General features: G+C 63.6%; 2 protein-coding genes across 2 annotated transcripts; both read right to left on the minus strand.

Moving 5' to 3' along the window:
- Positions 1-1,515: 1,515 nt before the first annotated feature.
- On the minus strand, positions 1,516-8,284 carry RHEBL1 (RHEB like 1). Its single transcript, XM_067529494.1, has 8 exons — positions 8,060-8,284; positions 6,903-6,974; positions 5,306-5,373; positions 4,725-4,807; positions 4,293-4,349; positions 3,914-3,961; positions 3,675-3,759; positions 1,516-3,296 (listed from the first exon to the last, which is right to left on the minus strand). The coding sequence occupies exons 1-8, from the start codon at positions 8,109-8,111 to the stop codon at positions 3,207-3,209; spliced, it is 555 nt and encodes a 184-aa protein (XP_067385595.1). The 5' UTR covers positions 8,112-8,284; the 3' UTR covers positions 1,516-3,206.
- A 4,797-nt stretch (positions 8,285-13,081) lies between these two features.
- Positions 13,082-22,592, minus strand: DHH (desert hedgehog signaling molecule). Its single transcript, XM_067529888.1, has 3 exons — positions 22,269-22,592; positions 15,335-15,596; positions 13,082-14,831 (listed from the first exon to the last, which is right to left on the minus strand). The coding sequence occupies exons 1-3, from the start codon at positions 22,575-22,577 to the stop codon at positions 14,164-14,166; spliced, it is 1,239 nt and encodes a 412-aa protein (XP_067385989.1). The 5' UTR covers positions 22,578-22,592; the 3' UTR covers positions 13,082-14,163.
- Between the last annotated feature and the right edge of the window lie 503 nt (positions 22,593-23,095).

Consider the following 23,095-nt stretch of genomic DNA (forward strand, 5'->3'; position numbering starts at 1 on the left):
GGAGCATCGCACAGCACACCAGGCAGGTGTTAGGCAGGGCCTCTGGGTGCTGCTGCTGCTGCTAAGATCAGGGCCCTGTCCTGCTAGGCACTGCCCCGACCCACGGTGAGACAGCACCTGCCCCCTCAGCAAGCTGTCTATAGCCAGAAAGGCCCAGAGAGGGGAGCGGATCTGCCCCAGCTCACCGAGCAGGACAGTGGCAGAGCCAGGTCTCCTGCTGCCCCATCCCACAGGGCTGATTCTGCCCAAGCCTGGCAGCTGCTTCCAAGGGCCTGGCTAGAGCTAGGGAAATTTGCACTGGTGCAAAAAATCGAGCTTGCACTAGTGCAAAGCCAGTCTCTTACTCATGGCGTGGGCACGGCAGCATCCAGGCAACCCCCTGGCACCCGCCCCCAGGGGGCTTGAGTCAGGGGCTTGTCCTTTGCAGAAAGAATGGCGCATGGAGGGGGTCAGCAACAACCCAGGCTGGGAAGAGGACGTCCCTGTATCCCCCCCGGTTCTCAGCCTCAGCAACACCCCTCCTCCCTCATGGGATTTCAACTCCACCCAGGGGTGCAGATGCCCGCTTGGTGGCTACACACCGAAAGCTGCCCTTTGAGGGCATGCAACCGAGCCCCAGCGGCCAGGCCGTCTTGGCTGTGCAGCCCTCCCACTCCAGAAACGGCCCCTGGCTTTCTGCACCGGGGGGGGGAGAGACCAGCTGAGTCGTGCTGCTTCTGCAGATTTAACAGGGCGCCTAGCACAGCCCTGCAACCCTGGGCGTGAGCCAGCTGCCTGGCCCCCCACCCTCCCTCGAGACATCACCCGCCGCCGGAGATCCAGAAGGGGCCACGGCCTTGTGGGCTGGGGGTCAGGATCCCTGGGTTCCTGAACCTACCAGTGTTCTCGTTTGACCTTGGACACCTCAGGCCTTCTGTGCCTAGCTCCCCTCCATAGTGACCCTGTTTTAGTCTTGACGTCCTCCCCCTCGTCTATGGAGCCCGTGAGGTCATCAGGGCTAGAGCTGCCATGCATGGGGTTGGTGCAGCGCCCTGCGCAACACACACAGGATCGGGCCCCTCACCCCACCACCCCCCTGGCCCGGAGAGTGAGCATCTGCAGCTCAGCCACGAGAGGGCAGAGTTCACATGCCAAATTCCTTCCTCGGTAATACTGGAGGCAGGCCCCCCAACCCTCTCCCTTGCTCTTTGGGGGGATCCAGGTCCCAGCCCGCAGCAAACACGGGGCAGGGTGTCCTTCCAAAAAGGAACTCGTTCCCCGTGCAGCTGGCTGCAGAAGGATCTTCCATCATCCGCCGCCCTCCCCTGCAACTCACCCACCTCTGGGGTGCAGCACAACAGCAGTTAAACAAGCCCCCGGGACCCCCCCACCTGAGATGCAGCCATGGCTGGGGTGGAGTGCAGCAGCTGTATAACTGTAGCTGTATAGGCGGCAGATCCCTCTTTAGAAGGCGCCCAGAGGAGTCTCAGCGGGAATGTGAGAGTAGATCTGCCAGCGGGAATTAGGCCAGGCCGGCGGGAAGCTGATTCACATTTGACAACACAAACGTGTTCACGGCAGCTGACGGCAGAGTTCTTGCCAGGCCGGAACGAGTTACACCTCCCTGCGCTCGGGGAGACGGGGATTTGCCCACTGTGACAAGAAAGGAAACTGAGGCACACAGGGGAGGGGAGAGAGTGACATCCTCACAGAGCCAGGAACAGAACCCTGCTCCCCCTGTCTTGGGACTTCCCCTGGGGAGTCTGGTGACGCCATTTCGGGGGTGGGGGTGTGGGGGGACCCTTCGCTCAGAGCACACAAATCCTCACAAAGGCATCAGCCACGTGGCAGCTGTTCAGCTCCAAGCCCAGAGAAAGCAGGTTCTCCCCAGCCCCATAGCCCATCCCCCAGTCACCCTGCCCAGAGCCTCTCCCTCTCAGTAGTGGGGCAGGCCCCTCCCCACACCTTCATCGGTTATTTACCCTATAAACATTCCAGGCAACGGTTTTCCCCTTTTGAACCACTATTTCCTAGGCTTCCCTACTACCCCCTGCAGCCCTGTCCAGACTTTCCAGCACACCACACAGGTCACTTACGCCTTCTAACTCAGTTTCCCCCAAACCAGAAATAATTCTGGCCTACCCCTTCAAGGGCAGGCTCAATTCTTCTCAAGCACCCTGAGACCCGCTGACAGGACTCTGTGAATGCAGAGTGTTAATCCAGGCCCGACTGAGTGTTAACTCTGAAGCCTAATGACAACACTGGGTCATTGCTTGTCTTTTGTGCAGCTGCTCTGGGATGGTGGGTGGAGCATGCCACCAATTATTCCTCCTCTAAGGTCTGACGCACAGCAGGCAGCAAGGTGGAATCAGAGCACTGTTCAGCTTTGCAGTCTCACTATCTCCCCCCCTTTCTCTCTCAGACCCTGAGCACAGAGACACCAGGAAATTCTTGTTGCATACAAAACCAAGTTTAATTGCTCCAGTCACACCACCCCAGCTCCCACCCACCAGTGCTGCCCTTCTAACAGGGCTTGGTGAAAAAACCCTGACATCAGAAGACCAAGAAAAGAATCCACATTCAATCCCCGTTACAGCCTGAAATCCACGCCCCTTTCTTGGTTTTGAGGAGAACTAAGGCAACAGATGGCAAGTCAGGGGGGCGAGCGGAGCCCTGACCGGATCAGGCTTTGGCTGCCACCAGCCAAACTGAGACCAGACCGGGTCCTGGCAGGACGACTGGAAAACTGATTCCGGTTCCAGCAGCATTAGAAAAAAGGGGAGTCCGGTTCAGCCCCAGAGACCCCAGCAAGGGGAACTGGGCCCCTGCTGGGGACCGGGGCAGAGACGACTTGTAAACATGTGCGTGCAGGCTTGGACATCGGCTATAAATATCGAAAGGACCCCTCCCCCCTCAACCATAAATACATTCTGCACCCGAGCCCCTCCTGTAAGCCCGGCACGCGCTAGCCACACGGCCCACGTCTGACCCAGGGATGTGCAAACGCAGGCCCTGCCCCCCGGGAGCGCAGGGCCAGGCAGTGAGATCCAGTGTGCTTGTGGGTTACCCGTAATGACGCCGGGCCAGGCAGCTCTGGGTGGCTTCTCGCCCGGGATTCTACCCTCCCGGGGCTGCAAGGAAACTTCCAGGCAGAGGAGGAGACCCCCGCCTGTCCCCCCGCCACGGTGCCACCTCCGACGAGGAAGCCAGCGGCAAGAGCGAGAGGCTCACATCAGGCGGCAGCTGCGCTCGGTGCTGTAGGAGTTGTCCACCCGGTCGATCTCCTCAATGATCTTGGTGAAGATTCCCCGCGTCATCTGTGGGGACGGGTGAGGGAGCCGGGTTTGAGTGGGGGCGGGGGGGCCCCACGGCCACCTGAGGGAGTGGGTGAATGGGAGCCCCCTTGGGAGAGGTCCTGAGGGAATCCGCCCGCCCTGCGCTTCAGGCACGGGGCTCCCGGCTCCCCGGCATCCACCGTCACGAGGAGACAGCTGCCAGCTGCCAGGAGCACCTCTACTCCAGCCGCTGCTTGCAGCAGGAATTCCGTCACTTCTGTCTCCGCAGCGCAGGGACCTTTCCCCGCCCCTAAACCCCATGGCAGATATCCCCCTCCCGGTAGCAATAGGCCAATTCAGCCCCTCACTCTGCCGCGCCCCCCCCCGAGTGCTGGGACCAGCAGGTGAAATATCCCCGACCTGGTTCTCTCTGGCAGACGACTCCAGGAACACGGCCCCCCAGGAATCAGCCAGCTGCTTGCCCTCGTCCGTCTTCACCTCCCGGCTAGAGACACGACAGGGGGGTGAAAGGGAGCAAGACAGGGGCGAAGGCCCCGTTAGACCAGAGCTCTCCCCCGGCCCGAAGGGGACAGCGAGAGGGGCCGTGGGCTGGAGCTCAGAGACCACCCAGCCATCAGGACACCGGAGCCATGTCTTACCTCTGCATGGAGAGATCGGCCTTGTTCCCGACCAGCACCACCGGCATCCTGCGGGAGAGGGAAGGGTCAGAAGAGCCACAACGGCACGAGCGAGCTGAGACCCGGCAGCCTCCGGCTTGCGTCCCCCTGACCCCTCGCTGCCTTTGCCTGTCCCAAGCCCAGTGGGCCTGGCCCACGCACACCCAGCATGCCAAGCCCCGGCTCGGCGGCACTGCTCAGGCCACGGCCCGTTCGGCTCCGGGCTGGCACCGCGGGGCTCGGTTACCAGGCACAGCCTCGGTGGGTTGGGCACACACCCCACTGGGGCTCAGATGGGGACCCGCCAGAGGTGCGCCGGGGATGGAGCAGGGCCAGCAGCGTTGGGACAGGGAGCTCTTACCGGGTCTTTCCTCTGCTTTCGTACAGCCTGTTGTGGAGAGTCTTAACCACCTGGAAGCTGCAGAGAGAAGATGGGAAGCGCTCGCTCAGGCGCGGCGATGGAGCCGCGGACGCACCGCTCCGCCCCGCCGCTGGACTCGGAGTCCCAGCTCACCCCGGCGCTGGGGGGATTCTGTGCCACGAAGCGACGGTCAAACAGGCCCCGCCGGACCCAGCTCCTCCCCGCTCCCCCAAGCCGAGTCAGCGTGGGCCCGTTCGCCCTGCAGAGGGATGGAGCCGGCTGGATCCGAACCTGGCTTGGGCCAAGCCAAAGATGTTCCTAGAGCCGGATGGGGGGCAGAATCCCAGAATCATCCCCCCTCCCGCCGCTGCACAGCACGTCCCCTCCCATCACTGGGCTCAAGCCCTGCCCCACACCAGGGGCGGCCCTCACCTTCGGAGCGAGGTGACCGAATAGACCAGCACGTAGCCGTGGATGCCGATGCTGAAGGAGTGGGGCAGGATGGTGTACTCGTCCTGGCAGGCCGCAGGTGTGTGAACAGCAGGGGTGAGAAAAACACAGACCACAAGATTGCTCCCCCTCCTCCTTCCCCTGGGGCACCCCACCCCATTGGGACACAGGAGCCCAGGCCACGCCAGTTGAGCTTGTGGATGGGAGACCCCTAGCAGGCGGTTGTGTTTCAGGAGGGGACACCGCCCAGACGCTAAGGGACGCTGTTGCTCCCGGAGATTAATTCCTTTGGAAACAGTGACCCTTTCACAATGGGTGTTTTTGGGGTGCTTTCTGTTTGGGGGGGATTGACCAAATCCCCCCCACCTCCAACTCCCTCCGGTCTTGAGACAAGATTCCCTCTTCCTGACCTAAACTGCTGCCTTGACAGGTGATGGGTCCCACCCCAGAGATGGCTGCATCACGGATAGGTTTTCGAGGTGGAGCGGGGAGACCTGTTAGAACAAGGCACCATGGGGAAAGCTACACCTAGCCCCCTCCCCCATCCCTGCCCCAGGCCTCACCTGCCCTGCAGTATCCACTAGCTGGAGGTGAAATTCGTCCTTTCCCACCATCAGCATTTTGTTGTAGGCTGGAGGGAATCAATGGAGTGTGAGTCAGTTACACGGTGTGACCTGCTGCTCACCACCCCACGGCTCTCTGCTGCCCTCAGGTTTATGAGTCCCCTACTGCCCCATAGTGAATGGGCCTGGTTCTTTGGCCCCGGACATCCCAAGGTCAATCCCTGCAGGACGTCTCCTCCTGTCCAAGCCCCTGCAGGGCAGTGACTAGGAGACGCGGGGCAGACACTGGAGGCTTTGGCACACATCTCACTGGCTGCCCCGCCACCTGCTGGTGTAGATGCCACCAGGGGGGCTCAGCTATACCGGCCCCCCAGGCTGAGATAATCTCACACTGGCCACTGCCTCCTGCTGGTGGGGGCTCATCCTACCCAGCTGGCCACAGCAGCAGAACCAAAGCCAAGGCCAGAGACACCTGAGCTGGAAGAGTCCCAGCGGCTCAGCCCCCCCGAGCGTGCAGCTCCCTCCCTAGAGGGTGCGTCAGATGTTCACTCGATGCTGGATTGGAGCCGGAAGCCTGACACGGCCCAGCCCTGTGGTGGGCCCGAGAGGCTCCGCGGTGAGCTAAGGAAGGGGAAGCTCCCGAGCAGGGCTGGCGTTCTGACGTCCCCTACGCCTCGATGGCTTCCTGCAGGTCTCCTGCGATCACTCTCACTCTCACACACACACACACACACACACACACACACACACCCCACTAGCTGCTCCAGAGACACCAAGCACAGCACGAGGAGCTGCTGCATTTCCTGACAACAGGCAGGCCCGAGGCGACGTCCCCCAAACCTTCCAGACCATGCTGCACACCGCTCTTGGCGGGCGGAGGTCTCATGAAAAGCAGGAAGGGCAGGAGGGAGGGGTTCACAACAAAGCAAAGGAACCCCCCCGCCCGCCCCCGCCCCCCACACACAGCACGTGGCCTTTCAGCTTCAGGACACCTTGTCTGGTTATTCTGAGCCGGTTTCTTGCCCTCAGCCAAGATTGGTTTGATTTAAACCCCAAGAAACAGAGCTCAGAGGTTTCCATTCAGGCCAGGCCACAGCAACGGCCAGGTAACGTTAGATCCCTGGAGCAGGCGATAGAGCATTCAGCCCGTCCGGACGGAGACCTCACCCTCTGCCCCCTGGAGAAGAAGCTGAATTCCAGCCGTGGGGAAGCCACCTTCTTTCCCCATCGCACCCCCAACAGCTGGGCTCCTGGCTGGTGTTTTAACGTGTCCCCGTTAACGCGATGGCGAGTTCTGCCGCACGTTCCTAGTGACGTAGGAGAACAGCAGCACGCGTCTCCCGTAGCCTGCTCAAGCGGATGGAGTTCGAGCTGCCACATCCCTTTGCCAAATGCTGTCCCCTCCCCGCCCCTCCCCACCTCTGTCTTTAAACAAGGGTGGGGTTGGGGGGGCAAGGCACATCTCCCCGGCACTGCCCATCGAGACTAATTTGGGGGGGACCTCTAGACACTAAGGGGATAAATAACGTGCAAAGACAGCTACAGATCCCGCGAGAGGCCGGCTACGAACTCAGCGCTAAAGGGGGCCTGCACTCACTGCTTTCCACCGTCGGGTCATAGCACTCCAGGAACTCCTCCTCCACAAACTGATGAGCCAGGGAGGTTTTGCCTGCAGAGAAGAGATTTGAACCTTTGCTGGTGCCAACGCCGCAGGGGTCTCAGGGCACGTGTCTACCCACGGCTGGCCTGTGCCAGCCCAGTCCTCTATGCCACAACGCAACGAGCCCCTTGGCACGGGCCAGCCGCGGGCGTCTGGTCGCAGCACGGACTTACCCTTAGAGCCTGGCTCTCCAGCCCCCCAGAGCCACCCACCAAGCCCTCGCCCTGCCTCCGAGACGAGGACCCCCCGGGTTACAGCCATGGCAAGGTACATCAAGGGGATGCAAACGGCCAGGTTTGCACCAGCGCGAAGTTCTGCTGCTCTGCTCCAGCAGCGGCCCCCCACCCTCTGCGCAGGGTGCAGGACACGTGGGGGGGGGGTTCGGCTTGACCGGGGGATTGGCACTCACTGACCCATGGGTCTCTTGCCCTTTAGCAGACCCCCCCCCCGGGCAGCCCCAGCGCTGGACACCCGCACACACCAAAAGCGGGGTGATCAACTAGATCTAAGGAAACAAGCCACTTCCCCGAGCCTGACCTCTGCCCCCTGCATTTCCTCCCGCCGCCTCCGCCCCACTGACCCCTGGCCCCACATCGGAGCGGGCCAGGCTGTGTGTGGGGGGGGAGGGGGGCAGCAGAGACAGAGAGCTGCACACCACAGGAAGTGGCCCCCCGTTTCCCCCCTGGCCCGGCCCAGCCCGGCCCGGCCCGGCCGATCAGCTCAGAGCGTGCAGAGCCGGGCCGGGAAGCCAGGCAGCAGGAAACCCGCAGCGCGGGCGGGTGGGAGCCGCGGAAAGCAGGGTCCCCGACCGCCGGACCCAGCCGCAGCCCCCCCCCCCCTCCCGGCAATGCAGCCCCCCTCCCCACCCCGCGCCGGCTCCCCCCTCGTGCCCCACGCTCTGCAGACCTGAGACCCCCCCCCCCCGGTGCATCACCCCGCCGCCTGCCCCTGCAGTGCCCAGCCCCCACCCCGGGCTCCCTCTCTGCTACCCCGGCCCCCGCCCCAGACCTCACATGCACCCTGCGCCCCACCCCGCCGGCTCCAGGCACCCGCCTCCCAGCTCCTGCAGGGGGGCCCCGCCCCGTCGGACTCACCCACGGAGCGGTAGCCCAGGATCACCACCTTCCTGTAGCGCACCAGCGGCATCCCGGGCGGACAGCGGCACCCACACTCGGCTCAGCCCGGGTCGGGGTGCAGGAGGGGGGGAGAGCAACGCGCGGGCGGGCCCGACAAGCTGAGCGATAAAGAGCCCGCCCGGGCGGGGCCGGCGCCGCAACCACAACACCCAGCCTCCCACGTGACCACAACACTGCGAAGCTGCCGCTCCTATTGGCCGGCGTCCCAGCCGGAGGGGCGGGGAATGGGGATGGCGCGTGCGCGCTGGGAGCGCCGGCTCCATTCATTAAAGCGGAGGGAAGGCAACTGGACCACGTGGTTCTACACACACACACCTGCAGAGAGCACGTGGGGGGACTGTCTCCACTCCCTGACTCTGCCCCCCCTCGGGCATTAACCCCCCCACTTCCAAAGCTGCCTCCACGTCACTGACTGCCCCTGCCCAGGGACTGCCCCTGCTGATTTACCCCGGCACCGCCCCCTGCCCCATCCTGCTGGGCAGCTGCCCCCTTCTGCACCCACCTGGCTCTGGTCCCCCTCCCTGCCCCACGGGGACCTAGCCTCCCCCTTGCAGTCGTGGGGCCTTCAGCCCAAAACAAACCTGCCCCCCCCCCCGCCGCATCACAGCTGCTACACCCCCCCCCTTCCCCCACCTCTGCACCCAGAACATAAGAACGGCCGCACTGGGTCAGACCCATGGTCCATCTACCCACGGTCCTGTCTGCCAACAGTGGCCAGTGCCAGGTGCTCCAGAGGGAATGAACAGAACAGGACAATTACCGAGAACACCCAGAACAAGGGGCTGCACCCCAGACCATCCTGGCTAACAGCCATTGATGGACTCCATGAATTCAGCTAATTCTTTTTTGAACCCAGTGATACTTTTGGCCTTTACCATGTCCCCTGACAACCAGTTCCACAGCTGACTGTGCATTATGTGAAGGACTGCCTTATGCTTGTTTTAAACCAGCCGCCTATTCATTTCATTGGGTGATTCCCAGGTTCATGTGTTATGTGAAGGGGTAAATAACACTTCCTGATTCACTGTCTCCAAGTCATGCTTTTATAGACCTCTCTTACATCCCCCTTAGGTGTCTCTTTTCCAAGCTGAACCATCGCAGTTATTTTAATCTCGCCTCATATGGCAGCTGTTCCATACCCCTAATCATTTTTGTTGCCCTTCTCAGTTCTTTTGCCAATGCTCATTTATCATCTTTGAGATGGTGCAGCCAGACCTGCAGGCAGTACTCCAGGTGTGGGCGTACCGTGGATTTAGAGAGTGGCATGATGGTATTTTCTGGCTTATTATCTGTCCCTTTCCTAAAACATTCTGTTCGTCTTTTTGACGGCAGCTGCCCATTGAGCAGATGCTTTCAGAGAACCATCCACACTGACTCCACAATCTCTTTCCCGAGTGTTAACAGCTAATTTGGATCCCTGCATGGTGTATGTGTAGTTGGGATTGTGTTTGCCAATGTGCATCACTTTGCATTTGTCTACATTGAATTTCATCTGCCATTTTCTCGCCCAGTCACTCCGTTTTGTGAGATCCCTTTGCAGTCGGCTTTGGCCATATCTTGAGTAATTTTCTATCAGCTGCAAACTTTGCCAGCTCACTGTTTCCCCTTTTTCTAGATCATTTCTGAATATATTGACCAGCACTGGTCCCTGTAGAGATCCTTGGGGGAACCAGGCTATTTAGCTGCCTCTGCTGTGAAAACTGGCCATTTATTCCTACCCTTTGTTTCCTGTTTTTCAGCCAGTTACTGATCCATGGGAGAACCTTGACTCTTCTCCCATGACTCCTTACTTTGCTTACGAGCCTGTGGTGAGGGACTTTGTGAAAGGCTCTCTGAAAAGCCAAATATCCACTGGATCACCCTTGTCCACGTGTTTGCTGACACATGCCCCCACCACACCCTAGTAGATTGGTGAGGCCTGATTTCCCTGTGCAAAAACCGTGTTGACTCTTCCCCAACAAATGGTGTTCATCTGTGTGCTGGTACTAGCAGATTTTCTGGCGGGGGGATGGAGGAGGCTGAAATTGCTGAGTAGTCAGGGGCCTGCGCCCAGTTTACAGACGAATTGATTCCCAGTCCAGAGCGGAGCCGGGACTCGGCCATGTCGGGATGGAAATGTCCCAGGCTGTTATGTTACAATTAGCTGCCCTGAGCCTGGCTTGGGTGGGTGGGCAATAAATTAACTTCCCCTGTAAATAACCCGACGTGCTAGATAAGAGAGGCCTGGGGTGGGAGCCTGTTTTGTTCTTTCCAAAGCCGCCAGCCCGGCAGTTTGGGGGTGGGGATACAGGGAGGGGGAACTAGGTGGAGAGGGAAGAATTTTGCTTGTAAACAGATGTAAAGGTCACGGCTGGCGTCTGCGCCCAGGGGCCGTGTGCGCCGTTGTTTGGGAAGTGTCTGGGGACATTATCTCCTGCTGGGCCGGCAGGTAGCAAACAGCTTTGTTTACTGCAGACCCGGGGGTGAGGCATGTCAGGGCCTCACTGGGTCTGTCTACAACGCAGCTGTCAGCTGGCTGGGCTCTGGAGGCCTTGAGTGAAGGGGACCCAGAGACCCGAGCCAGAGCATCTACACCTCAGGGGACCTAGCAGCCCAAGCCGCGAGGCTGAGTCAGCAGACGTGGGCCAGCCAGGGGGGGCTGACTGCAGTGTAGACACACCCGTTGGCACAAGGGAAAGCTGCGCTGAGGGGCAGCGTGGCTGTCCTGTCGTTGGGGCACGGGGGGGGGGAAGGAAAGCAGCCGCTGTCAGCACTAGCCCGGGCTCTTGCTGGAGATGGGGGGAGAGGGGGTCTGGGCCTTATGCAATGTCCCCTTTTAGTTTGCATCAGACTGAAATGTGCCTCTCACCTGCCCTCTGGTCTCACCTGGGACAGCCACAGCCTGACACCCCCGCAGCCCCCAGGGGAGGACGGCCCGGGGTCAAGGCTTGGGTCTGAGGCAGAGGAGCTCAGGCTGGCATCTCTCGCTCTCACCCAGCTTGGCCCGTGTTGCCCTGTCGTGTAACGGGGGAGGGGCCCAGAGCAGGGATCCCCAAGTCTGTGCCCCCCCCATGTCAAGAGCCCATCGAGGGTCCTGCAGATCCGAACCCCTGCCCTGCCCTGCCCTTCCCCCGGGACACGTGCTCTGCAGAGAGCTGGGCACCTGCTATGGGCAGCAAGCTGGTCCCTCCCGGCCTTGCTGCCGTGCGAGGGGAGGGTCCCCTGGGCACCCTGAGGAGACACCGGCCAGGGGGGCTGGAGGGGAGAATCCTCCCCATCACGTCTTGCCTGGGTCTGTGTGGGGATCCCAGCCCCTCAGCTAGTCCCATTTACCCCCTGCCCTACCCCCTCTGGGACAATTTCTCCCCCGCCCCCATATTTTCATGCATCATTTCCTCGAAGGGGCTCGTGCAAATGGCTCAGGTGTTTGGGCCCCCCCCCCCCCCCGCACACGACCTTCCCCCCCAGGCAGCTGCCTTCCTCTCGACCGAGAACCCCCTCGGCCTCCCCCAGATTCGCCCCCATTCATGCCGGAGCATAGCCATGCACGACTCCCCCCCTTCACCAGCGGCTGGAGTGGGCTGGGGGAGGGGGGGCACTCTCGCCCCCGGACTGGGGGATCAGGGCCTGGCCTTGGCCCTGGGGCAGAAGGGGAGCCATGAGGGGCCAAGCTGGGGTGCACGAGTGGGGGAGGAGCTGGTCCTCCAGTGGTGACTGCCCCCCCCCAGGACCGAGCTGGGGTGCAGCAGGCTAGCAGGGGGGGGGGGCAGAGCCCCAGCCAGCCTCCCCCGCAGCAAACACTGGGGCTCTCTCAGCTCAGCTCCCACTTGACCTTCATTATGCAAATGTGCTGAGAGGAATGTGAGGGGGGGGGCCTCAGAAGCATGAAGTGGTGGTGGCCTGGGGGGAGGGGCCGGGATGCCCCCCAAGAAAGGGCTGCTACAAAGCCGCCCCCGGGTGTAGCTGGGCCCTGGCTGCTTCCTCTGAGATACGCGGCGCCGATGGCCAGGGGGTGGATAGCAGCGGCGGGGGGGGGGGGGGGGGGGGGGCGCTAGTGCTTCAGGAGTGGGCGCCTGAGCTGGGCTGTGGCAGGTGCCCGGTGAGACATGGAAACCAAGGCCTCAGCAGCCCCAGGGTTCTCGCCAGCCGCTGGGGGGCAAAATCTGGGCAAATTCCAGCCGGCGCCTGCCAGGGCCCCTGGGCTGGCCATGGGGGGGGGGGTTGGGTGAAGGCCAGGGGCCCAGGGCAGCTGCTGCTTTCCCACCAGGCTCCAGCACAGGCAAAACAAGCTCTTTATTAACCAAAATTAAATATTATTAAAAAAACCAGTTAACACAGCTTTAATCCTCCCCCCTCCTGCCCCCCCCCACCCCCGGGCCTGCAGCCCAGGTAACCCGGGGGAGAGGAAGCATGTATAAAATTATATTACCATTTATAAATAGAAAAATAAAACTCTTACGCTGGGGGGAGGGGAGGGGGTTAGAGCGCCAGGGCCCAGCAGTGCAGAGTTAACCTGTTACCAGTCACACGGCCCCCCACACTCGACAGCCCTCCCCCCCCACACCCCAGTTCAGTAGAACAACTTGCCTCAGTAGGGCTGTCCTGCCCCTGCAGCTGACGGGGGGGAGGGGGGGTGTTGCTAACAGAGTCCCCCCACCCCCTGGCCAGCCCAGCTCAGCCCTGCCAGGGAGGAGGCGCCAAGGCAGGAGCACCTAGATCACCCTGCCCGAGCCGCGCAAAGAACCCAGGAGTCCTGCTGCCCCGTCACCCCACCCGGTTCTGAACACGCGCCCGCCCTCCCCTCCTGCAGCCCGAAACAGAGCCCAGCAGTCCCGGTGCGCAGCCCCATTGCGCTAGCCCCTAGCCCACACTGCCCCTCGGTTGTTGGCTAGCAGGGTTTCCCGGACGGGGGCTGGCTTTTCAATCCCATGAGACGCCCCCCCACACGAGGGAGCCCCTCCGACTTCCACGCCCAGGGTTCCTCTGATGCCCTGTTCCTGCCCCAGGGTGTGGGGCTGCTGGGTGAGCAGCCCTGGCTAGGGCCCCCCCAGGAGCTCGGTCCCTCGGGGCCCTGCTTGCAGGGGAGCCTGGCACACGCAGCCCAGCGCCCGGCCGAGCGAGAACCGCAGCTGGGGAGAGGGGCGGCCATGCAGCCTCGAAGCGCCGGCGGGTGTGTGACAGAGTGCACAGCATCCCCCGCTCCCTGCTGGGGGCTGGGCTCAGGGGCCCTGCCCCCCCATTCCTCCTTCCAAGGACCCCCATGTAGTCCCTGGGCAAGCCCTGGCCACGTCACTGCCCATCCAGCCTCACAAGAACGCCGTGGTTGGGGCACTAACTGGGCACCCGCTGCCCCTCCCTCCCCCTGAGAGCCCGTGGGGGGGCAGCGGGGCAGGGGGACTGACATTAGTAACAGCAGGGAGGGAGGGCTCGGGTCTGACCTGCTGCATTCAGAGGAGGGGCAGCCGGCGAGCGCAGCACAGCCAGGGCTGGAGGTGGGACATACCCAGAGCCGGGGGCCGCTCTGTACCCGCTGCAGGGAGCCCAGCGACTGGGCCGTCATCAGCAAAGCCTCAGGGCCCAGCCTGCCCCGTGGCTAGCCCAGGTTGGCACCGCACCACAACTGGCCTCGAGCCGGGAAAGCAGCAAATCAAACCCCCTCCCGCTGGTTAAGTGAAGTAATAATCCAGGGGCCCATGAGAGGTGCCGCGCTGGGGGTGTGGGTCTGGGGCTGACTCACCCTTCGGGAGGGGCAGGGGCAGACGCATGCCATGGGGGCCATGAAGCACGAGCAGATACATGGGGCAGCATCTTCTCCGCGAGGAGGGGCCAGAACTCCCGGCAGGGGTGCGGTGACGGCGTGAGCGTGCAGCCCCGGCCGGTCAGCGTGCATCTCTGCAACCCCAGCCCGGGACACTGGGGCAATGAACCCAGTGCCCCCCTTCCCCCCAGGGAGCACCAGTTCAGAGGCCGGCAGGGATCCCACAGCACGGGGAAGAAAGCGTGGCCGCCGCTCTGGATCCAGCACCTCCTGCTTCCGGTTTGTTGCATCAGCTTCGTGCGAGTCGTCGGCGTTACCGCGGGCGCTAGGCGTGGAGGGCGTCCCGGCCCAGCACCCCCCACGCCAGCTGGTAGAGCAGGCGTGAATACCAGTGCATGCCCGTCTCCGGGGTGCTGCAGTTCTTGGCCTCGCCAGTGGAGGGCAGCAGCGAGAGGAGGCGGTGGAGGAGCCGGAGGGGGGCGAAGGCGCCGTGGGCCCAGGGATGGCTCTCCAGCACGGCGTAGCAGGAGGCCAGCACCCCGCTGACCAGGAGGGTCCCGTGTGATGTCAGCGGGGCGTACACCCCCACGCCCTCCTCCCGCCACACCCGCAGCACCCTGGCCGGCTGCAGCCCCCGCCCGCCACCGCGGTGGGCCAGCACCGAGTCGCCCGCCCGCACCCGCCTGGCGAAGACAGCTGCGAAGCCGGCCGTGCCGTTGGCCGGGCCCCGGGCAGCGAACACCAGGTGGGAGGGAGTGAGCAGCAGCCTGCGGGCCGGGCTCTCCGTCTCGATGGCCACGAAGGACACGCGCTGGCGCAGGTCCCGGTCCAGGAAAAGCAGCACTTCGGTGGGGACCACCCGGCCGCTCCGGTCCACGGCCAGCACCCAGTCCCCCTGGCGCAGCTCCGACAGGCCCTTCTGCTCGCCACTCCGTAGCGTCACCGTGGCGTGGCCCGGGAAGCAGCCGCCGGCCCGGATGGCCAGCGAGTTATCTGCGGAAAGACGAAGGGTCCCGTTAGCGGCTCCACGAGGGGGCCAGAAACACCTCGAGGGAGGCACGGAACGGGCAGGCGGGCGTCAGCTTCTTGCCCGCAGCCTGCCTGCGTGGGGGATATTTGCACCTGCCTAGCTCCGATGGTGCACGCCCTCCCCCGGGCATAAAGGGCAGTCGAAGGGGTCGTGAGGTGTTGAAACTTTTCTAACAAACTAAGGCAAGGAAAATCTCCCCTCCCCACACACTCTCCGGTGTGTGCTGTCCCCTCTCGGCATCCCCCCCGAGCAATCACACCGGCTGAGCAGCACTAGCATTGACACTGTTTTTATTCTTACAAGTGAACGGAAAGGGGTCACGCAAACTTCTGAATTCAAACAAGGGGTCGCCAGCCTGGACACGCCAAGGAACACGGGCTGCATTAGGCCAGGGATCCGTGTCATCCCGTGAGGTGGCAGAGCCAGGATCCCTGTCCCCCCCAATCACCACCTCGCTTCCCATTACCTGCTTTCACTGACACGTGGATGTGCGCCTTGGACTCGTAGTAGACCCAGTCAAAGCCGGCCTCCACGGCCAGGCGCGCCAGCATGCCGTACTTCTCCCTGTCCCGGTCGGACGTGGTGATGTCCAGCGCCCGCCCCTCATAGTGCAGTGAGTCGGGCAGGTGGTGCCCGTCTTCGTCCCAGCCTTCCGTCACCCGCAGCCTGACACCAGGCCACATGTTCCGCACCGCGATGGCCAGGGCATTCACACGGTCCTTGCAGCGCTGGGAAGGGAGAGCAGGGCCGTTAACCCCGGCTGCTCCGGAGGCGTGGGGAAGGCGGTGGAGCAGGCAGAAAGGAGCTGGCATTACAGGAGCATGCACAGCTCCGCCGGGGGCTGCAAGGGGGGGACCCTGACAAGGTGAGGAGCAGTTCAAGGATGTGCGGCCCTGCTCTGGCTCAGCTGCCACCTGGGACACTGGGGGGGCCCCGGATGAAGGAGGATGCGGCCGATGCCGTCGCGGGCAAAGGGCAGACCTCGTTTTAGTTCCTTATAGCTGGGCAGGTGAGCACGGGGAGACTGGGACAGAAAGACGCCCGTGGTGGGGCCGTGCCCCAGATTATTAGGGGCGTTTCAGCGGAGATCACGGCACTGCCCAGGCGCGGAAAGCTGCCGCCCACAGCAGCTCCGCGCCCGAGGCCTTGTCTTCAGTACACAGTGAAAGGTGCCCTCCGCGCTCGGGAGGCCGCGTCCGCGTGCAGCTGTCCCGTGGGCTGGGAGGTGGCGTGGCACCCAGGGGTCTCCTGCAGCCATAGAATCATAGAATATTAGAGCTGGAAGGGACCTCAGGAGGTATCTAGTCCAACCCTCTGCTCAAAGCAGGACTAACCTCAGCTTGAGAGAAGGACACACCTGTCTCTGCTGCGCAGCCAAGGCCTAAACGGCCCAGCCGCGCACAGGTGTGTGCTGGGGGCGGTGAGGTAGGCTCCAGAACAGGGGAGGGGTCCCAGGTCGTGCGGCAGGGCAGCGCCCTGCCCGCTAGATCACGCTGGCTCCCCTGGCTCCCGCTGGGCTGTGAACTCGTGGGACAAAAGGCCTCTCCTGTGCGACACCTGCCACCCCCATCCCCGTCTCCCCCAAACCACAGCCGGCTGCATGCGGGACGTGCCGGCTCACGGGACACGCCCAGCGAGCGCTCCGGGCAGCTCCTTTAACCGGCACCTTCCCCACGGCCCTGGCTGCTCAGGTCTGCACCCCCGCAGCAGAGCCAAGCCCCCCCCCACCTCACCGAGGGGCCCCTCTCCTGCAGCCGGGCGGGGAGATGCCCGGGCGTCACTTCGGCCCGACACGCAAACAGGAGAGTGCGGTGGGTGAGTCGGGTCAGAGGCCGCGCTCTCCGGCGAGACGGGTTGGGGACATTTTTCCAGGCCCCCGGTTTGCTTTCACCAGCCAAGGGGATCATCGATTTGATTCTGCTGCCAGCTTCTGAAAGGGCATGGACACCGCACGGCACCGCAGAGCCGTGCTGGGGATGGCGCTGCATGGGGAGGGGACGCTGCTGGGCCTGGCTGAAGAAAGAGCCAAAGCTGAGCAGAGGCTCGGAGGCTCGGGAGCGGGGAATTAAAGATTAAACCTGGGTCTGCCTCCCCCCGCCCGGGGCAGCCAGCGCAAGCCAGTGCTCACCGGCTCCCCGAAACACACATACCAGCTCCTTAATTGGTGATGAATTAACTCGGGTGGGCCAGGCATAGAGGGAACGGTTAATTAATCCCCCGTTTTATTGGGTGCATCAGAGGATGTTTGTTGGTGGCTGAGCTGCTCCCCGTAGATGCCCAGCTTAGGGAGTGGGGTCTAGTGGTTAGAGCGGGGGGGGCTCAGAGTCAGGACTCCCGGGTTCTATTCCCAGCTCCGGAATTGTCTCGCTCCGTGAGCTGGTCCAAGTCACTCCAGTTTGCTGTGGCTCTGTCTGACTGGGAACAACGGTGGGGATAACCTTTGCAGAGCGGTGAAACTCTTGAGTGAAAGGGGTTGTAAGCAACATAGCTTCATCCTCCTCCTACAGACAGTTTGTCCTCAAACAATTTCCGGGTTATTTAGCTGCTCTGTCATTCCTCCCTCACAGAACTGCAGCCACCTCTGGGGTGAGGCAGAGCAGCTCTGTAGAACACCAATGCTGTACCACAGGTTACTTTTTTTTTTTTTTTTTTGAAGCACATTAAAATCAGAATCTCTCTCCATCCTCCCGTGATGCAGAAATGCAACAAACTGGCAACAAGAGACCGAGCCTGAGATAAGCTCAGCGAGGAGACGGGAGGAGAAAGGCTGGGGTGGCAGCAAACATCCCTGAAACAGCCCAGCCCATTCTCTGCCTCTCTCCTTCAACCCCACTGCTCCCCCCAAATCTGTCCCACCCCCCTGCTCGTTAACTCTCCCCTGCAGCTTTGGTTTAACCCTTCCTGCCTCCCTCCTGGCGCCTTCCCTTAACCCCTTCAGCGCTCAGCGGCACTGCTGCTCCCCCCGTCTCCCCCAAACGCCCAGAAAACTCGGACCAAGTCTGGCAGCTGGAGAGCAGCAGAAGGGCCTGGGGGGAGGCAGGTGGGTGGGAAGCAGCGGGACGGAAGGAACGAAAGCGGGGCAGCTGGAGAGACGGGGGGCACGGGTGGCATTTACACCAAATAAAAAGGGAACAAAGTCAGATTTATGGTGAGCCGGGGAGGAGGCGAAGGGCCCAAGGAGGAATGCGCCCGGCTCTCGCCGCCCAGCACAATAGCTGGTTTCCAGCCCGAGAATTACTTAACTCGGCGAGAATTTCAAATCCTCCAGTTCAGCAGGGAAACAACAGCAAAGTCATCAGCTTTGCCACAAAGCTCCCATTCAGCGGCTTCGCCCCCCCCACCCCGCCGGTGTCAGCAAGGGGGAAAGTGCACCGTGGGATGGGCCGCCATGGGACCCCACTCCCCAGCCAGTTTCCCCCCTCCACGGGACTCCAGCAGCCTCTGACCAGGGTCTGGGTCCAGCAAAGATGGGAACCAGGACAAGTGGAGAAGGATGGTTGGTGCCCGCTGGAGGGATCCACTTCACCTGACTCCCCCTCCCCGCACGCACCTGGGCTGGGGATCCACCTGCCTCACAGCACCCACGCTCCACAAGGGTGAACGGAGGGGCTGGGGGGGCCCTTTCTGGGGCACCCAGGCCAGCCAAGGGATGGATGAATCCCCATGTCCTGAACGCTAGTGGCCAGTCATCCCATAAAAGTCTGGGGGCAGCACCCCCATTTCAAGTTGGCGAATTCCACCCTCACTGTTCTAGCTGGATAATACGCGTCCTAAATTGCTGCGTGGCTCTTAAACAGCTGCCACGCGCCACGCCAGAGGAGGCTGCATCTCAGTGCTGGGCAGGTGATCCCTTTGCTGTGGGACCCTCACGCAGCTTCTGCATTCTGCCCCACAGGTGGCCACATTTGGCTAGCATGGGGGGAAGGGCCCTCTGCCCGGGCGATCCGGCCCATGCCTGGGGCTAGTGGCCCCGGCCTTTCCAATCCTCCGGCAGACAGGATCCTCCCCAGGGTGCAGGCAGGGGTTGTTGGAAACTGGGTTCCTTTCATCCCCCTGAGATACCGGGAACACAGGGCCCACAGCTCGGCAGCCTTGTGGGGACGCGGCCCCGAAGAGGGCGTGGCAGGAGCAAGGGAAAATCATGCCAGCTGCTCGGGCTGGGAGAGGAGTTGTATCACAACACGAATAATCAGCTAAAGAGAAAAGTAGCCACTTCCAAACAGCCTTGACATTATTCTCATACCAGGAGGGTGAGGCTGGCGTGGCAGGCCGGGGAGCCGGGAGCGTAGGAATGAGAGCGGGGGACAGGCAGGGAAAAGAGCAATAGGGAGGGGGTGCGGGGCTGGTGGAGGGAAAGCGGCAGAGATTGGAGACAGAGCCAAGCCGCCTGGACCACGGGAGCCTGGGGCAGCCTCCTCCATCGCCGTGGCAATGGGATAACGTGCCTTCCCCCCGTGGCAGCCAAGGGCATCCCCCTCCCGCCCCAGCACACCATCCTGCCAGCACCCCCCACCCCCCATTTGCACCAGTGGGGGCCAGGGACCCCCAGGACTGGGAAGCTCCACCCAGGATCTTCACTTCCCAGTCTGAGTCCTGGCACCCGCCAGGGCAAGCGGCCAGTCCCAGCTGCGTGACCCTGAGGAGCAGAGGCTGCCAGCAGCACGGTCCTGGGGCAGTGGAACTGGGGCATTTTCAAGCATCTTCTGATGCAGGGAAGGGGAAACCAAGAGAAGCAGCAAGTGCTGCCAGGGCAGGAGAGGGGGAGCGACACCCCACATGCAGAACCACTCTCCAGGGGGGAGTCTGTGCAGTGCATAGACCTGCCCAGCACAGCTTGTGTTCCAGAGAGAGCCCAGTGATCTGCCATTTCCCCCTCACCTGGGGATCTCAAAGCACAGTCCTCAAGCTACAGAGCAGCACTGGGACACAGGTACCGTGTTATCCCCATTTCAGAGCTGGGGAAATGGAGGCACAGAGCAGAGCAGGAGTTAGCCCTAGGTCACCCAGGATGTCCAGGCCGCAGGGGTAGAAGCCGTCCATTATTAATGACCTGGAAGAGGGGCTGAGCAAAGGGGGAAGAGGACATCAAGTTACCGAGGAGAGTGGAGACTGCCGGGGTGCCATCAGTGTGGAGACGGGGTTCCCTTCCCCCCCCCCCCAACACCCTCCCAGAGGGCGTGGCAGAGAGCCGGGGGGATCAGAGACGGGCAACGAGATCCTCCCACCCCAAGAAACGCTCGGGCCAGTTCGTGCCCAGAGGAGACGGATGGGAACAAAGAGTTAACAGGGCAGGGGAAAGGAAAGGGAGACGGGCCTGGAAACAGGGCGTCCAGATCACCCAGGAGCCCCGGGCGGGGTGCCTGGATCCCGGCATGGGGGTCTCTGCCTTGTGAGATGCAGGAGCTCCGACTAGGTGATCATAATGGTCCCTTCCTGGCCTTCACATCTGTGCATTTACCTTCCCCCTGCCGTGCCCCCACGGCCAGGGACAAGGGCCTGGATTAGCCTGCAGAACTCCCTGCCACCAGGTCCCGCTGGGGCCAGGGTTCAGCAGGGACAAAGGAGAGCCCCTCCCTGCCCGGGGCTAGGAAGAAACTTCCCCTGGCCAGTTCTTCCAATGGTGCCCACTAGAGGGGACCCGGTACCGTCCTCCAAGGTAGCTGGAACCAGCCACGGGTCCCACCCAGTGGGGTAACCACCAGGCACCAGCTGCCCAGCGAGATACCGGCAGATGGTTTGGAGAAGAGCTGGGGAGAGCCAGGTTGGAGAGCTGGGAAAAGGGACATCCAGGCTGGGGGGAGCGGCGCAGGGGGGTGGACGTGATGGCCATCCCCGCAGTGCAAACCCCAAGGATGGAGCAGAACCGGCCAGGTGCCGAGCAGGTACAACGGACTCGTGCCCAGGAGGTGAGCTGGCGTTTAGCCCCAGGAGAGGGACTTGGGTTTTTCCAATTTCAGTGTCTATGATTCTCCAACCACTAGACCCCACTCCCCTCCCAGTGCCGCAGGTGGAACCCAGGAGTCCGAGCTCCCATTCCAACCAGTGCCAGACACATCCCATCAACCTCCTGCTTTGCTATGGCTGGAATATTCCAGCGTGCCCGTTCCTTCCTGGGAAGGAAGGGCCCATCTTGGAAGGGTGCCAGGCAGAGCGTGACCCCCCCTCGCCCCAGGGCAGCAGAGAAGCCCAGGCACAGACTCCCTGTTCCCATAACTCTCCATGCGCCCCCCCACGCCCTATTGTTTCTCCTCCAGCACAGCCGACTCCGTCTGCTCCCAGACCCGGCACGCCCACCACCCCAGAACAAAGCCAGCTGCCAGCCTCACCCCTTGCCCAGGCGGCTGGCATCGGGCAGCACACTCTGACTCAGCAGGAGGAAATGAACCCAGGGTGCAGTCAGTGTTCCCACCCACGGCCACGTGAGAGGCAGAAAGGTCACCAGCTCGCACGGCCCGAGAGCCAGAATTCGCCGGGTGCCGCTTGGACCTGGCATAGGCCGCCCCCTGGGCGGTTACACCAAGAATCGTAACAAAGGGGCATGACCATGTCCCCCTCTGCTGGGGCACAGCCTGGCCCCGGGGCACCCCCTGCCTACAGACGGGCCGGGATCCCCTCTGCGAGGTCGCCTGGGGGCTTCCCACACAGCTGCTCATCACCACGCCCCTGGCGCTGCCATGATCTGGGATCAAACCTCGGCGCCCTGTACAGACCCAGATGTCTGCTCGGGGCCGCCAACACTTTCATACACTGGGACCCCGGGCAGTGGCTCCAGCACAGGGTGCCGCACCCTGGCCATTCACCCAGCACAGATGCCAGTCTCACCTGGGCCCAGGCCTTCCTGTGGCTCAGTTTCCCTGTCTGTGAAATGGGGAGACCCCCTCCTGAGTGACGTCTGTGGGAGCTGGCCTCTGAACTGGAGCCTGCCAAGGGCCCTGCGACCCCTGGATGCTCCAGGGGCGCCCAGCATGGTGGGCACCAGCGCCCCCGCGGCAGGCTCCTAGGGGCCGTGGGGCTAGAGTGGCCCCCAGCCGGAGAGACCCCCCCCCGCCGCAGCTGCAGCTGGGGAATGTCAGCGCCGGGGATCCCGAGCCCTGCAGACCGGGCGGGGAGGTTCCCGAGTCGGCGCTTTGCGCCCAGCCCAGCGCGGTTCTAGCGAACACGGAGGGAGCCAAGGGCGGAAAATCTCCGGGGGCGCACGCAGGGAAATGGGCCGATCAACGCCCCCGCAGGCGGGCCGGGCACCCCGGCGGTGAACAGCTCCTTGGGGGCGAGGGCAGGGGCGGGGGGACCCGGGGGGATGCCCGGTCACTCGGGGCTCCCGCTCCCCCCCCGCGGGTCCCGCTCCCCGGCGGAGCGCGCCGAGTCTGCCCGGGGCACCCCGCGGGGCCGGCGCCGCTCACCTCGCTCATCAGCCGGTCCGCCCCGGTGCTCTCCTCGTCCTTGAAGACGATGTCGGGGTTGTAGTTGGGCACCAGCTCCCGGAACCGCTCGGACCGCCGCTGCAGCCGCCCCTCCGCCCGCCCGCTGGCCGCCGGCGCCTGCTCCGCCACGCCGGGCACCGACTGCAGGTAGCGCAGCGGCACCAGCGGCCGCCGGGCGTGTCGCCTGCGCCCCGGAGGGCCCCGGCCCGGCCCGCAGCCCCGGCCGGGCGGCAGCAGGCAGCAGGCCAGGCACAGCAAGCCGAGCGCCAGCGGGCGCTGCCAGGGCATCGCCCGTCCGTGCCGGGCCCGCGGGCAACGGCGCCCCGCTCAGCGGCCGCCCGCAGCCCCGGGGCCCCGCATCGGGCCGGGCCCCCCCAGTACCGGCACCGGCACTGTCCCCGCCCGCGGCCCCGGGGACCAGGCTGCGCGCTCGGCTGCGGGCACCGGGGCAGGCAGGTGCGCGCCGTGTGCCCCGCTGCTCCGGGCGGCCCCGCCGGGCTCCCTCCTCCGCTGCTGCCGCTGCCGCCCGGCGCCCGGCTCCGCCTTTAAGAGTCCGGCCCCGGCCCCCAGGAGCGGCGGCCACATCCCCCCGGGGCCGCCCCCGCGGAGCCCCGGCCCGCCGGTCACCGAGCGCCCGCTGCGCGGCCCCGCCCCCCCTGCGCGCATAACCCCGCTGGAGCCTGCATGCGCGTCCCGGCGCACTACCAGCCGCGGCGCACCTGGGCGCGCTCCCGCCCCTTCACGGGCTTGCTCGCGCGCGAGACCCCCAGCCCTGCGGCGCGCTCCCCCTGGCGCCCGCGGGGACG

The sequence above is a fragment of the Emydura macquarii genome, unplaced genomic scaffold, assembly GCF_026122565.2.
Source record: "Emydura macquarii macquarii isolate MOO-44397 ecotype Brisbane River unplaced genomic scaffold, CSIRO-AGI_Emac_v2 contig_2994, whole genome shotgun sequence".
Classification (NCBI taxonomy): Eukaryota; Metazoa; Chordata; order Testudines; family Chelidae; genus Emydura; species Emydura macquarii.

Bases quoted from the DNA above. Each gene is read 5' to 3' on its own strand.
- RHEBL1 (XM_067529494.1), bottom strand. From the start codon at position 8,111: ATGCCGCTGGTGCGCTACAGGAAGGTGGTGATCCTGGGCTACCGCTCC. The intron at 6,975-8,059 runs GTGAGTCCGACG...TCTTCTCTGCAG, and splicing joins CCTGGGCTACCGCTCCGTGG to GCAAAACCTCCCTGGCTCAT. The intron at 4,808-5,305 runs GTGAGGCCTGGG...GCGGCCTGCCAG, and splicing joins TAGTGGATACTGCAGGGCAG to GACGAGTACACCATCCTGCC.
- DHH (XM_067529888.1), bottom strand. From the start codon at position 22,577: ATGCCCTGGCAGCGCCCGCTGGCGCTCGGCTTGCTGTGCCTGGCCTGC. The intron at 15,597-22,268 runs GTGAGCGGCGCC...CTCCCTTCCCAG, and splicing joins CGGACCGGCTGATGAGCGAG to CGCTGCAAGGACCGTGTGAA. The intron at 14,832-15,334 runs GTAATGGGAAGC...GTCTTTCCGCAG, and splicing joins CCACGTGTCAGTGAAAGCAG to ATAACTCGCTGGCCATCCGG.